Source organism: Meriones unguiculatus, chromosome 4, assembly GCF_030254825.1.
Source record: "Meriones unguiculatus strain TT.TT164.6M chromosome 4, Bangor_MerUng_6.1, whole genome shotgun sequence".
Classification (NCBI taxonomy): Eukaryota; Metazoa; Chordata; class Mammalia; order Rodentia; family Muridae; genus Meriones; species Meriones unguiculatus.
In genome coordinates this window covers 96,899,226-96,914,024 of record NC_083352.1, presented here as the reverse complement: position 1 = coordinate 96,914,024, position 14,799 = coordinate 96,899,226, and the positions used below count along the sequence as shown (strand labels likewise).

The 14,799-nt window shown below is 52.0% G+C and overlaps 1 protein-coding gene across 5 annotated transcripts in view; it reads left to right on the top strand.

Moving 5' to 3' along the window:
• Nucleotides 1–14,799, top strand: part of Acacb (acetyl-CoA carboxylase beta) — a 104,597-nt gene that overhangs the window by 55,004 nt on the left and 34,794 nt on the right. For 4 of the 5 annotated variants that reach the window (XM_021634699.2, XM_060382581.1, XM_060382580.1 and 1 more), the window contains 11 exons: nucleotides 128–278; nucleotides 372–475; nucleotides 1,407–1,488; nucleotides 2,576–2,721; nucleotides 3,726–3,876; nucleotides 6,443–6,577; nucleotides 9,174–9,320; nucleotides 10,023–10,211; nucleotides 11,716–11,816; nucleotides 12,763–12,851; nucleotides 12,954–13,078. In XM_021634699.2, coding sequence (XP_021490374.1) covers nucleotides 128–278; nucleotides 372–475; nucleotides 1,407–1,488; nucleotides 2,576–2,721; nucleotides 3,726–3,876; nucleotides 6,443–6,577; nucleotides 9,174–9,320; nucleotides 10,023–10,211; nucleotides 11,716–11,816; nucleotides 12,763–12,851; nucleotides 12,954–13,078 — 1,420 coding nt within the window. Of the gene's footprint in view, nucleotides 1–127; nucleotides 279–371; nucleotides 476–1,406; nucleotides 1,489–2,575; nucleotides 2,722–3,725; nucleotides 3,877–6,442; nucleotides 6,578–9,173; nucleotides 9,321–10,022; nucleotides 10,212–10,762; nucleotides 10,826–11,715; nucleotides 11,817–12,762; nucleotides 12,852–12,953; nucleotides 13,079–14,799 lie in introns of all 5 variants that reach the window. The other variant, XM_060382583.1, reaches the window with a different exon arrangement.

Here is a 14,799-nt window from a genome sequence, read left to right as displayed (position 1 = left end):
GTGGTGAGACGCGGGCCTAAACACACTCACAGTGGCCAACACGTTGACCAGAACTGCTTTCACGCGGACTCTCTGAGAAATGGGTAGGCCTGGAAAATGGGTAGGCTCACACGTCTCTCCCCTCCAGGAACATGGTGGTGGCTTTGAAGGAACTGTCCATCCGGGGCGACTTCCGGACCACCGTGGAATACCTCGTTAACCTTCTGGAGACCGAGAGCTTCCAGAACAACGACATCGACACGGGGTGGCTGGACCACCTCATCGCTCAGAGGGTACAGGTGAGAAGCTGCTTCGCTCCCCCTCCCTTCCCCCGCCGGGGGTGGCTGAGGTCCATGCTTCCCTCGGGCACCGAGACCTGGAGTCTTTCCTAGGCAGAGAAGCCGGACGTCATGCTCGGGGTGGTGTGTGGGGCCTTGAATGTGGCGGACGCGATGTTCAGAACCTGCATGACGGAGTTCTTGCACTCCCTGGAAAGGTAGGGTGATGGCTCTCTCTGGGGTGTGTCCCTCCTGGGGCGTGTGGGCGGCGGCATGGAGGGCAGGATGGCAAAGCTGGCAAGGTGGCTTTCTGTGGAGGGACCATCTTGTGTGCTGTAGGGTGACAGCAGAACCCATGTCTCCCGCCTACTAAAGGGAGGCCCGGTCCCTTAGCGACCTGGCAAGAGAAGCAATTAGCCCTCTCCTGAGAAGTACCGTGACAAACTCACAGAAGAGCTCCTACAAAGAGCCCAAAATAAACAGCTCTGCTTGCTCATCACCTTTGAGTGACAGCACTTTCACAGCCTGGGTGGGTGCTGGGGGGTGGCACGTCCCCAGACCAGACATTTCCCCCCATTTATAAACACACATTTAATGATTTATTTGTTTTTACTTTATGCACATTGGTTGGTGTTTTGTCTGTTGTGGCGAAAGATCTCCTGCAACTGGAGTTATAGACTGTTATGAGCGACCATGTGGGTGCTGGGAATTGAACCTGGGCCCTCTTGGAAAAGCAGCCAGTGCTCTTAACCATTTATATTGTCGTGACATGGTTTGGGCATGTATCCCAAGCTAACTTATGCTCCTGCCTTACCCTCCCCATGCCGGGTTTGTAGGCACATCCCTACCACCACAGCTGACTTTCACGTGGGGCTTTCTCCCAGGAGAAGGTTTGTGAAGCTGTTCTAAAATGTCCCAGGCTTCAGTAGGGGCTAGTTCCACACCTCCAATCAGACTCAGTTCTGTCTGGCTTGCTGGTGCCCATGAAGGGTGAAAAGCCAGAAGCCCAGGGCTTCGCACACAGCGCCACCGTTCTGCAGCCGAGTTCAATCCTTCTGAGGGCCATGGAGGATGTCACTGAGCCCAAGGGGGTGCTCTAGGGATCTCTGCTCCTGCCTGGACTGATGGCGGGCCTGTCTTTTCCATCAGGGGTCAGGTCCTCCCGGCGGATTCCCTGCTGAACATTGTGGACGTTGAGTTGATTTACGGCGGCACCAAGTACATTCTCAAGGTAAAGGCCCGAGAGTCTCAGAAGTTCCCGCCCCCTCGAGCCGGACGGGAGGTCGTTTCATTTCTTCGATGAACCTGGAGTGGAGTCTTCATGCTGGGGTTTGAGTGGTGTGTCCCTTAGGACTTGCTGTGTGGTTTATGACCTTGAACCCTAAACAGTAGAGAAGAGGAATGCTGAGTGGTACCCAAAGACCACTGAACCATATTTCTCGCTGTCTTGTCCCCCAAACATTTGCGTTCATATGATGTAACATCTGTGTGTGTTGTGGAGAGAGCATGGATAGCAGTGGGGTTTGTCGGGAAGGAAGTGCAGAGCCTGGGCCTGCTCACTGCCTCCCTCTGGTGTCCCGGATCTCTGGTGGGCCACAGTGCATGTTCGGTGTCTCTGTGCACTCAGGTTCTCCAAAAGAACACCGTAGGGCAGGGTGTTGTAAACAACAGGAGACACTCACTGCTCAAGGTCCAGGAGGCCGGGGCATCTGGGGTCAATTTAGTATCCTCTGAGGGACCAGTTCCTGCTCTCTAGTGGGCACCTTCCTTCGCTGTGTGTCTTCGTGTGGTAGGAGGGGCCGAAGGAGCTCTTTGGAGATCCTTTAACATTTTTTTAAAAATTGAATTTGCTTATTTACTCGTGTGTGTGCGTCTGTGTGTCTGAAAGTACACAGCGTGTGTGGGTCCCAGGGATCAAACCCATCTTGTGGGGCTTGATGGCAGGTGCCTTTACCTGCTGCGTCATCTCATGACCCTGGAGTCCCTTTTATAAGGGTGCTGAGAAGGCTCTACCCTTATGATATATGCAGCTCAACCCGGGATCCCACTTCCTTGGTTCCGTGTAGGAATTTGGGCGGCACATACATTAGTGGACAAGTCCCCGGTGAAGCCTCCACAGATGCCTCATCTGAGTGCGAGCCCCCGTCCCTGCCCACCATAGTGATGCTCAGAGAGACAGAAGTTCTAAGGAAGCGCGGCTCAGGCCAGGATGGCTACACAGGGCCCGTGTGCGCAGCGTGAAGCCTTTGTCCATGCCCAGGGCTGGCGCTCACCATCACAGGAGCCACGGGGGTTCTGACGCGAGCCTGTCCCCGCAGGTGGCCCGGCAGTCCCTGACTATGTTCGTTCTCATCATGAACGGCCGCCACATCGAGATTGACGCCCACCGGCTGAACGACGGGGGGCTGCTCCTGTCTTACAATGGCAGCAGTTATACCACGTACATGAAGGAAGAGGTGGACAGGTGCGTGAGCGCTGCAGCCCGGGCGGCGGGGAGGAGGTAGAGCTCTCTCCGCAGGAGTGGAAACGGAAAGCCGGCCTCTGTGCGGGCCTGGGGTTCTAGATAAAGCGTCCGGAGAGGGTCCCCTCCTGGCTGGAATTCCACGCACCTGGCAGGAATTTGACGGTGGGGCGCTGAGGCACCCTCCTTTCTGGTTACCAGAGGATTTAGAGCCAAGTGAAACCAGCTCCATAACCTGCGGGCTGAGTGAGGAGATGCCAGCTGCCCTGGGTCTGAGCTGCAGGGTCCATAGCCCTGGAGGATGGGCCCAGGGTAGATGCACCATCCAGCGGCTGGTCAGTGAGATGCTGTGGACGGCATGCTCAGCTAGGGCTGATGAGGACCACTGACGTCATTGCTCCAGGGTTTCCAGCCTACTGCAGAAGATGCCACACTGAACAGCAGTGGCAGGAAGCGTCCTGGTGGGTGGGAGGATGCTGGATGCTGGAAGCTCAGGGCATGGGGCATTGCATGATGGGTCCAGATACCTCCATTTGCCTGGCCATGCTGAGGTCACATGGTATGTGGATGACCCAGGCAGAGGAGGCCACCCAGACCTTCCACAAAGAGAACAAAGTGTGGGGGGTCTGGGAGGGAGGGGAGAGCCCATTTTAGAAGAAAGTAGGTTAGGACCGTACGTGAGTGGCACTATGGCTGCCTTCTAACCATGTTCTGTCTGCTCAGGAGAGTCAGGGTTCTTGCAGGCACTGTCCAAAAGCCCGTCTTTCCCGGCTAAGTTAAGCTGATTTAGAATTAGTCCAGTTATTGACTGTTTGATTGAGTTCCCTGTGCCAGGCCCTGGGGGATCATGTCAATAATAGAAACTAGCGTTCAGCCTGAAGAAAGGCCCCAGGGCCTCCCAGGGGGTGACAGAATGCCTGCCCTAGGAAAAGAGAAGTTCCCCTGAAGTCTGGCTCCCTTGCCGGGCCTCATCTGTCTCCCACTTCCCACCCTCCCCCACCCCGTAGTTACCGGATCACCATCGGCAACAAGACCTGCGTGTTTGAAAAGGAGAACGACCCCACAGTCCTGAGATCCCCCTCGGCTGGGAAGCTGACTCAGTACACGGTGGAGGACGGAGAGCACGTGGAGGCTGGGAACAGCTACGCCGAGATGGAGGTGACCTTCTGTGTCTGTACCCCTGAAACCCTGTCCCCTAGCCAGCTGGCCTCGGTGCTCTCCTTGGCCTGCGAGGTCCAGCCTAAACTCCTTGCCATATTCAAAGAATACTTTTTTTTAAAAGAAAATATTTTTATTATTCATTTTATGTGCACTTGTGTGAAGGTGTCAGATCCCTTGGAATTGCCATTACAGACAGTTGTGAGCCGTCGTGTGGATGCTGGGAATTGAACCCGGGTCCTTTGGAAGAGTGGTCTATAACAGATTATATAACAGATTGTGGTCTTAACCACTGAGCCATCTCTCCAGCCCCCAAAGAATACCTTTAAAAGAGCTCAGGTCGCGCACATCTCCTGGAAAGGAGCAAGAACTGATTAGTGCCAGGTGGTGGCGGCACACGCCTTTTATCTCAGCGCTTGGGAGGCAGAGGCAGGTGGACCGCTGTGAGTCGGAGGCCAGCCTGGGCTACACGGCGAGTTCTGGGATAGCCAGGGCTACACAGTGAAATCCTGTCTTGAAAAACAAAAAACAACAGAAAACAAAATGAAACAAACAAACAAACAAACAGAAAACCCTCAACAACTCCTTAGTAATGGTGACAGCAATGATGCAGACCACAGGCCATCACTGGTTGAAAGCTGTCTATCCAGCAGGTGCTGCTCTAAGCGCATTCACTATGTGTGTGTATATATCTATATATACACACATACACACATACATACATATATACATTCATCTATATGTATATATATGTACACACGTATGTTGCATGCTAAGGACCCTAAGACCTACAGCATGCCAGGCAAGCGTTCTACCCACTGAGCTACACCCCAACCCTGTATTTACTTTTATAACCCTTTCAGCAGGTTTAGTGAGGAGGCGGGTACCCGTGTGATTCCCGTGGTACGCATGAAGAAGTCAGACCCGGGAGGGGGAGCTAAGGATGGTGCCTGAGAGCACACAGAGCCAAGCTTCAGCCTCCGCTTTCTGCTCTGAGGGAGAACTGCCGTCCTGCCCAGGCTCGGTTCCTCACCTCAGTTATTCTCTGTAAGGGAGAGGACTAGCCCCCCCCCCCCCCCCGTTTACAGAGGGGGACATCAAGGCTCAAACGCAGGAAGGCAGTTTTGGGAATTCACAGAGGTGATGGATGGGGGCCTTGGGCGTGGGGACCGCTGAGCAAGGAGCAGCAAGGTACCATGGCTCTGTAGTTGGTACCATGGTCACAAGTGTCATGTCTTAGGCATCTTCAGGCTCCGGGTTAGGCAAGCAAGTTGCAGGTCGGACTTCAAGCGGTGCCTCATTTCCCATTGTGTTCTCCTGCCCTCCACCACGGGCAGGCATGAGGTTAAACGTTTGCTCTGCACAGCTGGGGGTGGGTGGGCGGCCTACAGAAATGCGTTGCTCAGCAATGGGATGTGTTCTAAAAAACTTTTCCCTGGACACCTTCTCTGTCATGTGGACACTGCGGAGCGTATCTGGACAACCCTGGAAGTCACTTGAGGCGTTGACCTGACCTCTAAGCCTGAGACACAAGAGGCTGCTGCCGATGGGGTCTCAGCATTAAGTGTGGGTGCCATGCTTGGCCAGACAGGTGGAGTGGCAGGCTCACTCACACTATTGTCACCACAGACACGACAGCTTGGGCACGGCTGTGGTGTCATTAGGTCCTCAGGCACCGCGTCAGCATCCTTGCACACATGAGGCCCCGGGTTCAACCCCAGCACCCTAAATCAAAAAGGAAGAAGCGGTTCCTGTGCCTGTGAAATGGGCAGCACACACACCTGCCTCTCTGGCTGGCCTTGTGGGTGGAGACTATTCCTGGCTGGCCCCCGTGCCTGGAGCACAAGCATGCTGGGAGAAATGCCAGGCGTCTTGTGCTTGAGTGGTGCCCAGAGATTTGTTGTCACCATGATGCATCCACAGTCACTAGTTTGGGGTGGCTCTTGGTGCCAGCCCCGAGGAACTCTGATATGAAAATACGACTTCTCTGTACCCGTCCTTGCTCTGAATAATGGAGACCTATTATGTTTCTTAAAAGCCTCAGGCAATACAACTGGGCAGATTCTGAGCTATTCTAACCCACGTGACTAACCCGAGACTAAAATGGCAGGTAACAGGCCATGTGGCGTGAAGTAGCCCTACCACACGGCCTCTTACCTGCCAACTTGGTCTCTCCTTGGCTGTTCCTTTTTCATCTTCATGGCAACTCTCTGGTCCCCACCTGAGACACACATTCTCTTTCCTTCGCTCCCTTTCTCCCTCTCTCCTTCTTTCCCTCTCTCCCTCCCTCTCTTCTTCTCTCTCTCTCTTCTCCCTCTCTCCCCCCTCTTCCTCAGCCCGGAAGTCCCACTTATCCCCTTCTGCCCATCTATTGTCTGTTCAGCTCTTTATTACCCAATCAGAAGTGATGGAGAACGATTTTTACACAACATTGAGACAGGAGCTGCTTCACAGTAATGCCAGTGGCGATGCAGTCAGATCTCTGGGCACAGAAGTCAGCATTTGAATACACAGCACACAAACCCATCCTCCAACACTCTGGCGTGGTCTTCTCTCTGCCGAACAGGTGATGAAGATGATCATGACCCTGAACGTGCAGGAGAGTGGCCGGGTGAAGTACGTCAAGCGGCCGGGGGTCATCCTGGAGGCTGGCTGTGTGGTGGCCAGGCTGGAACTGGATGACCCTTCAAAAGTGCACGCGGTATGTAGCACACGGGCCTAGCTGCTTTGGCTGGCCCCCTGCCGGGCCACCCTGGTCAGAGAGAGCACACCAGGGGCTCTGGTCCTGAACCTGTCTGCATCATGTGCAGACACGCTCAGCTCGGGTGAGGATGTAACTCGGAAGCTCTGGGCAGCCATGCCCTTGTCTCCATTTCCTTCACAGCTCTGTGAATTAAATTTTTCTTTTAGTAATCATTACTGTTATTATTAGTTGTGTGTGTGTGCTTGTGTGCCATTGTCTGTGAGTAGAGGTTGAAGGAAAACTTTGGGGAGTTGGTTCTCCCCTACTGTGTGCTCAGGCTTGCGTGGCAAGCATTCACCTCCTGAGCTGTCTAACTAGTCCCGCCCCCCCAACACACACACACACATGGCCTTGCTGTGTAGCTCAGGCTTGGGCTCACTGTGTAGCCAAGTCCGGGTCCTTCTGCCACCACATTCCAAGTTGTAGGTATGGCTGGCTCTGTGAGCTATCTGGTCCACCTTTCAAATATTATTTTGTTCAGTTAGTACGTGTTATGTAAATCAGCTATAGATTTATACAGCTATCGATTTATAGGATCAGAGGTCATACAAAAGGTTCTCATGTCCCATGCACACAGTTTCCCTATTATTAACTTAACAATATTTATTGATGTGACTGCTTTCGTGATCACATGATCCATTGGTCACAGTGAACCATTACCGATGTGTTATTAACTGATGTAATACTTTATTTAGATTTCCTTGTTTTTTAAGATTGTGGTTAAATATACATAATTTACTATTTTTGCCTCTCTCCCCCTTTCTGTCTCCCTCCACTCTGGTGTGTGTGTGTCTGTGTCTGTGCATACACATGTGTGTTTGCGTACACATGCTGGAGACAGAATCCACGGCTTCATGCATGCTAGGCATCGTCTCCCACTGAGCTGCCCTGCTCCAGCTGTGCCTTTGCCTTTCTGAAGTCAGCCATTGTTGAGCAACCACCACCACTGCTCAGAACTCTTCCTTTCTTTCAGGACTAGAACCCATGCCCACTGCATAGCGATTTTCTGTTCCCTCCTCATCTAACCCGGCAAGCACTGGTCTGCATCTTCCCCTAGGGATCAGACTATTTTAGTTCCTCAGATGATGGGAAGTATGTTAGCTGATTTGTCACCAGCTGATTTTAATTAGCGTAGAACTCAGTGGTAGGGCTTGTGCATTATGTGTGCAAGGCCCCAGGTTCAAATCCTCCCCACCCCAACTCGCTGACATACACACACAAATACACAGATTCGGGGCTGGAGTGGTGACTCAGTGATTAGGAACAGTTGCTGCTTTTTTAGAGGACCTGGGTTTTGGTTCCCAGCACCCATGTCAGACAGCACACAGCCTCCATGGGCACATGCACGCGTGTGCGCATGCCCCACCCCACATACACACAACTAAGATCTTAAATTCAAAATAAATTTAAAATTTTAAATCACATCAATTAAGCCAGGTATGGTGGCATAGGCCTGTAATCTCAGTACTCAGGACACCGAAGCATGGGAAATGTGAGTTCGAGGCTAGCCTGTGCTAAGTAGTGAAAACAACCTACAAACGTTCCAGGGCCAGAACCTATAAAGAAAACCAAAAGGAGAATAGTGGATAATCTTTATCAAGAATAAAATCAGAATAAAAATGGAAAACCCCCTAAAACTGTTGGAGTGTGTTGGAATGAAGTATTTGTAGAGGCCTTTTCTGCTACCCACCCCAGCTCCCAAAAAACTGCCATAGAGGCCTGTTAGATTTATTAATAAGCTTTAAGCTCTATAGCTGGGCAGATTCTCATCTATTGTAACTCAGTTATACTAGTCTGGCTACCTCCCGGCATCTACCCGTTACTTGTCATCCCAGCCTTACCTTGTTCTTCTGCTGTAACTCTCTCATCATGACGAACTCCCCCTCCATCCCCTTCCTCATGGCGAACTCCTCATAGTCATGCTTTCTTCTCTTCTCGTCTCTGAGACGCCCTGGGAACGGAAGTCCCTCATCTGCCCAGTCATTGGCTCATAAACTTCTTTATTAACCAATTAATTAGAGATAATTGGGAAGCGATGTTTACACGCTGAGACAGGAGATTCTTCATAGAAATGACAATGCCCACTGCATTGTCTGGACTGCAGCCAGAGCTTGAGGCACAGAAATCAGCAATCACAGAAATTACCATCTCCCAATAAGAGTACAAGTTGCCAAATTTGTGCCATTTGCAAGGGGATAATTTGAAAAATCTGGATCTAGACTCGAACTTAGTAATTCTAGGTTCCCAGGATCATATTGTCTCTTGTTCTTTCTTGGGCTTCAAGTGGGTAGGCCAGTGGATTTTCAGGTCAGTCTTCTACCCTGGCCTGTCTGTGATCTGTTCTTGTGTCTCACAGGCTCCCTGTCTGTCTGTGACCTGTCCTCATGTCTCACAGGTTCCCAGGTCTGTCTGTGACTTGTCCTCTTGTCTCACAGGCTCCCTGGTCTGTCTGTGACCTGTCCTCGTGTCTCACAGGCTCTCTGATCTGCTTATGGCCTGTGTTCCTGTCTCAGAGGCTCCCTGTCTGTCTGTGACCTGTCCTTGTGTCTCACAGGCACAGCCATTTATGGGGGAGCTCCCTGCCCAGCAGACACTGCCCATCCTTGGGGAGAAACTCCATCAGGTGTTCCACAGCGTCTTGGAAAATCTGACCAATGTCATGAGTGGCTACTGCCTGCCTGAGCCTTTCTTCAGTGTAAAGGTAAGAGTCCGTGAGACCCTGGGATGCGCAGGGCCCTGTGTGGAGCCTGGGGGTTGGCACCATCATTGCAGGAGGCCTTCTTACCCAGCTGAGTGGCTTTGGGTGGCTTAAATGACCTCTCTGTTTTCATTTCAACTGTGAATGGGGAGAATAATCATTCTACCTGCTTGCTATGGCTGTCTCTGAAAAAAAAAGAAAGAAAAGTAGGAAAATAGGTAAAGAAGGCAGTTTGCTCAATGGCCCAATGGTTGACAGCATGTGCTGCCTTTTCAGTGGGATCCCACTCCAGGGGATCTAGTGCCCTCTTCTGGCCTCGGAGGGCACCAGCATTCATGTGCACACCCTACAGGCAGACACAAAGGCATGTAATTTAAAAATAATGAAAAGAGACTAGAAAAGAAAATGGTACAGAAAGGTCTTTGGATTTCACTTGGCACTAAGCAGAACCCCAGAAACGTCAGCTTGTCATGTGATCCCCCACACCAGGCTGGCTTTCTAGTTACCCAAAGAGGGACACAGGGTGCCCATGTGTGGGGAGAGGTGGGGACAACTCTATCCTAGGCTGCTTCATAGGCTACTGGGCCCAGATCTCCTCCATCCGAGGTTGTGGCCTGAGTGGGCTGAGTCGGATGGGCACCCATGGCAGACGGCGGCGCCCACATGTATGTTAGATGGTGGCTGATGTCCATTGTCATCCTGCAGCTGAAGGAGTGGGTCCAGAAGCTCATGATGACACTCCGGCACCCCTCCCTCCCTCTGCTGGAGCTGCAGGAGATCATGACCAGCGTGGCAGGCCGCATCCCGGCACCTGTGGAGAAGGCGGTCCGCAGGGTGATGGCCCAGTATGCCAGCAACATCACTTCTGTCCTCTGCCAGTTCCCCAGCCAGCAGGTGCATGCCCCGGCCAGCTCTTGCCAGCTCCGGCCAGCCACACCTATGCTCATTCCCAAGCTGGGCTAACCCTAAATGTTGTGGGCCCAGGGTTTCTCTTTGACCTTCTCTGTAGCACTCCCAAGTATTTTCTCCCAAGGGTCAGGCATTGGATGTGCACCCCAGTCCCCAGGCCTCACTCCAGCAGCTCAGGCTCAGGGGAAGTCATGGGTACAAATAGAACTAACTCTGTCCCAGCTGTCTCAAGGCATTAGCTGTAGAATCTTGCTCCTGGGTCACAGGTTTTGAAGTCCACATCTATGGGCCTCATGCATCTTAGGAATGGAAACCGTTAGTATATATTTCCCACTAGTATGAAAAACACTTTCTCTGGCCTATATAGTTTTTCTGCTGTTGAGCAGGTCATTTTCCTCCCTTCTGCCTTCACCATTCCCTCCTGCTGCCCTTGCCCATCATCCTCTACACTCTTTAGCCATTGGAGAAGCTAGGTCAGGCCGCTCCCTGAGGTCAACAATTCTAAAGGGTGAACCTGTTTGTTTTGTTTTTTGCAGTGCTGGGCCTCAGGCATGCTAGGCAAGCACTCTACCATGGAGCTACAGCCCGAGCTCCTGCAGGTCGGAATATGGTTCAGCCACATAGAGGAATGATGTTCTGATTCATGCTCCCACATGGATGGGCCTTATGCTAAGGGAAAGGAGCCGGTCAAAAGGCCACATGGAAATGTCTGGAACAGGCAATTAGTGTAGAAAGGACGCCTAGTAGTGGCTGCCAGGGGAGGGGTGGGGGAAGGCCAGGACAGGGGTGGGGGAAGGCCAGGACCAGCCGCTTGGAAGGGATAGTGGTGCCTTGAGTGACTGTCTCCCATTGAGTGTACACATCACCGCTGGAGTAGGAAGACTGTTGAGACGCAGCCAAAAATGATGAGGCCACATGGAAAAAAGGACACATTTGGAGCTTTTCTGCAATTTTTCATTAATTCAAGTTTTAGTTCTAGTTTGCTTTACAAATCCTATTTTATTTATTTGTTTATTTTGGTGGGACCTGTAAGATGGCTCAGCAGGTAGAAATGCTTGCCAGTCAAGTATGATCTCTTAAGTTAGATCCTCAGGACCCACGTAGGCCATGGCGTATATATCCTCATGCCTATCATGTACACACATCCCATAGTAATTTTAAAAAGCAAGCGCGCCAGTCACATGAACCCTAATAGAAAGACAGGACCCTCCTCCCTCCTGCACCCACACTTTTGCTGGACACTCCTTCCTCCTCTGGGTCCTGCTGCTCACATCTCTGTGTGATGATCGGCATTCTGAGCTTCGGGTCCCCAGAGAGGCATTAAAGGTGTGAACAGGGCTGTTATGGAGAGGCCACGGGGCTTGGGTCTTTGAGCACAACCAGGCTGGGACCTCCCTGGGAGCCCGTGGTGGATCCCTCACACTACTCCCCTGTGGTGACTGGATCACGTGGCTGGTGGTGGCCCGACCTGTTTTGTGTTCCTATCCAGATAGCCACTATCCTGGACTGCCATGCCGCCACCCTGCAGCGGAAGGCGGACCGCGAGGTCTTCTTCATGAACACACAGAGCATCGTGCAGCTGGTCCAGAGGCAAGTGCATCCCGGTGCCTCCAGGGCCCTGGCTTCAGCGCCTAGCAAAGGGAGGGAGAGGCGTGGGGGAAATCCATCCCTCGAGTTTAGAAATATTACAGAAGAGAAAAACGGTGGAGGGAGACCACATGGCAGTAGTTTTGAAAAGGACAGGGAATTTACAAACCCGGTCTTGGCAAACGTCTTCCCGTTTGACTTTTGAAGACACCTTTGTATGTTGCTTAGGCAGTTGGAATGTCTTGTTATGTGGTTAAATTTTGCTAAAATTGGCTTTCTTCTTTTAGCAGCTCAACTCTTAAGGTTTTCCCTTCTCTCTGGGCCTGAGCAGGTGTTGTCTAGGGACTTAGTTCTGGGTGCCAGGCCAGTCTGGAGTCTGGTGATGAACAAGTCATGGCTCCACTAACCTGAGGATTTAGAGTATATTCTGGATAACTTTATAGCTCTCCTCCCTCCCCTTCCTCCTCCCCTTTTCCCCCTCCTCCACTACTTCCTCCCCTTCCTCCTTCCTTTCCCCTCTCTCTTCCTCTCCTTTTCCCCTCCTTCTACCCTCCCCTCCTCTTCTCCTCCCTCCCCCTCTTTCTCCCCTTCCTCCTCTTCTCCTCCCTCCCCCTCCTGTCCTTTTCCTTATTTCTGTCCTTCCTCCTTTCCACTCTCCCTTTTCCCCCTCCTCTCTTTCTCCTCCTCTGTCTTGCAGGGCTGATTACAACCGGGTCTTAGCACACTCTGGGAAGTGCTCTCCCACTGGGCTAGTCACAGCCTTGGCTTTCTTAGACAAGGTCTCCCTGTGTAGTGCAGGCCACCCTCCAGCCGGCCTTGTAGGGAGAGTGCTCTTGCTGGTGTCGGCCTCCATGCCTGTGCTCCCTTCCCCTTCTTAAAGTCGTCACAGCCCTCGCTGTGTGTTCAGAGGGTGGTGGGCATGGTGACAGGGCTGCGTTTGGCTCCCCAGGTACCGCAGCGGGACCCGTGGCTACATGAAGGCTGTGGTGCTGGATCTGTTGAGGAGATACCTGAACGTGGAGTATCATTTCCAGCAAGGCAAGAGATGCCACCCGCCGTTGGTGTCAGCCACAAGCTCTGGGCAGGGCAAGGTGGGAGGTGGGCCTGCCTCACCCTTCTGGGTCTCCTGTCCCCCCACAGCCCACTATGACAAGTGTGTGATCAACCTGAGGGAGCAATTCAAGCCGGACATGACCCACGTACTGGACTGCATCTTCTCACACTCACAGGTGGCCAAGAAGAACCAGCTGGTGATCATGCTTATAGTAAGATTGGGACCAGCATGGGGGGGGGGGAAGCCACTTCTCTTCCTCTCTCTCCTCCTCTCCTTTTTTCTCCCTTCTCTTTCTTTTCCTCCTCCTCTCCCTCCTCTTCCTCTTCCTCTCCATTCTCCTCTCCCTCCTCTCCTTTCTCTTCTCCCTCCTCCTCTCCTTTCCTCTCCCTCCTTCTCTCCCTCCTCCTCTCCTTTCCTCTCCCTCCTTCTCTCCCTCCTCCTATCATTCACCTCTTCCTCTTCCCCCTCCCCCTCCTTTTCCCCATCCTCTTTGTCCTTCTCCCCTTCAGTTTTGGCATGAAACCCAGTCCTGTGCATGCCAGGCAAGTGCTCTGTCACAAAGCCACATCCCCAGCCTAGTACCCAACTATTTTCTAGAAAGGGCCAGAAAGTAAAGACTTAGAATTTACAGGTGATTTGGTCTCTGACCTAACTACTTGACTCTGCCATTGCTCATGGTGTGGCTGCACAATAAAACTGTATTTGTAACAACAGGCGGTGATACAGAGCACCTGCTCTGTGCCAGGCCGTCTTGGTTGCTTTACAAATATATTAATTAGTTTTAAAGATTGTATACTGGATTCACTTATTATTATTATTAATTTCTGATATTAGGGGTCCCTATGTGGCCCAGGCTGGTTCTAAAGAAATCTTTTACTTATATCCCCAAGCAGCCAGGCAGTGGTGGTGTATGCTTTAATCCCAGCACTCAGAAGTGGACCTTTGTGAGTTGGAGGCCAGCCTGGTCTGCAGAGGAGTTCCAGGACAGCCAGGGATATTACCCAGAGAAACTTTGAAAAACAAAAAGCAAACAAGCAAGCAAGCAAACAGACAAAAAAGATGCAACGATAAAAAGCATGTGCCCACACTTAGGTACATCTCTGAGAAACCCATACCCATAGCCAGGCGGTGGCACATGCCTTTAATCCCAGCACTCCGGGTGGCGGTGGGGTCATGACAGATGCAGGTGGATCTCTGAGTTTGAGCCAGCCCAGTTTACAGAGTGAGTTTCAGGGCAGCCGGGGCTACTCAGTGAAACCCTGTCTCAAAAAAAAAAAAAAAAAAGAAAAAAAAATCCCAGGAGCTGGACCTAGCGCACTCTCACACCCCATCACTACTAAGTTCTTTCCAGCTCCCAGCTGTGGACTGTTGTCGCCATCCTTTGGCAGAGCACAGAGCAGTGAGGCCACTTAACTTGGGGCACGCAGGTGCTGGTACAGGGTCAGGGCTTGAAGCGCCAGCGTGCTTCCTGAGTATGAGCCACTAGCCTGGGCCAGCTGGGTCCCGGCTCTCACGGCAGTTCTTTCATTTTGCCTTCCTAGAAAAGTGGGCTGTCAGCACAGGGGTCTTCATTACTTGTGTAATTTTGAAGTTGTTTCAAAATTCATTTTGGGGGAAGGGGTTCCCCAAATAACTGTGCTGTGTAGCTGGGACTGGAAGCTTAAGCCCAAAGATATTCCACTCTTTGGGGAATCCCAGTGCTAAGAAAATCCACTCAGATGCAGATTGTCCTTGGGTCTCATTTGGAAGCCAGATGCTGTCTCAGTTAAGCTGTGGGTCCAGAGCTGGGTGTGGTGGGCGCGCCGTTAATCCTAGCACTTGGGGTTACAGCTCACTCTGTGAGGCCAGCCTGGTCTACATAGTGAGGTCCACACCAGCCAGGGATACATAGTGGTCTATTTTTAATCTAAATAAATAGATAGGTAAGTAGGT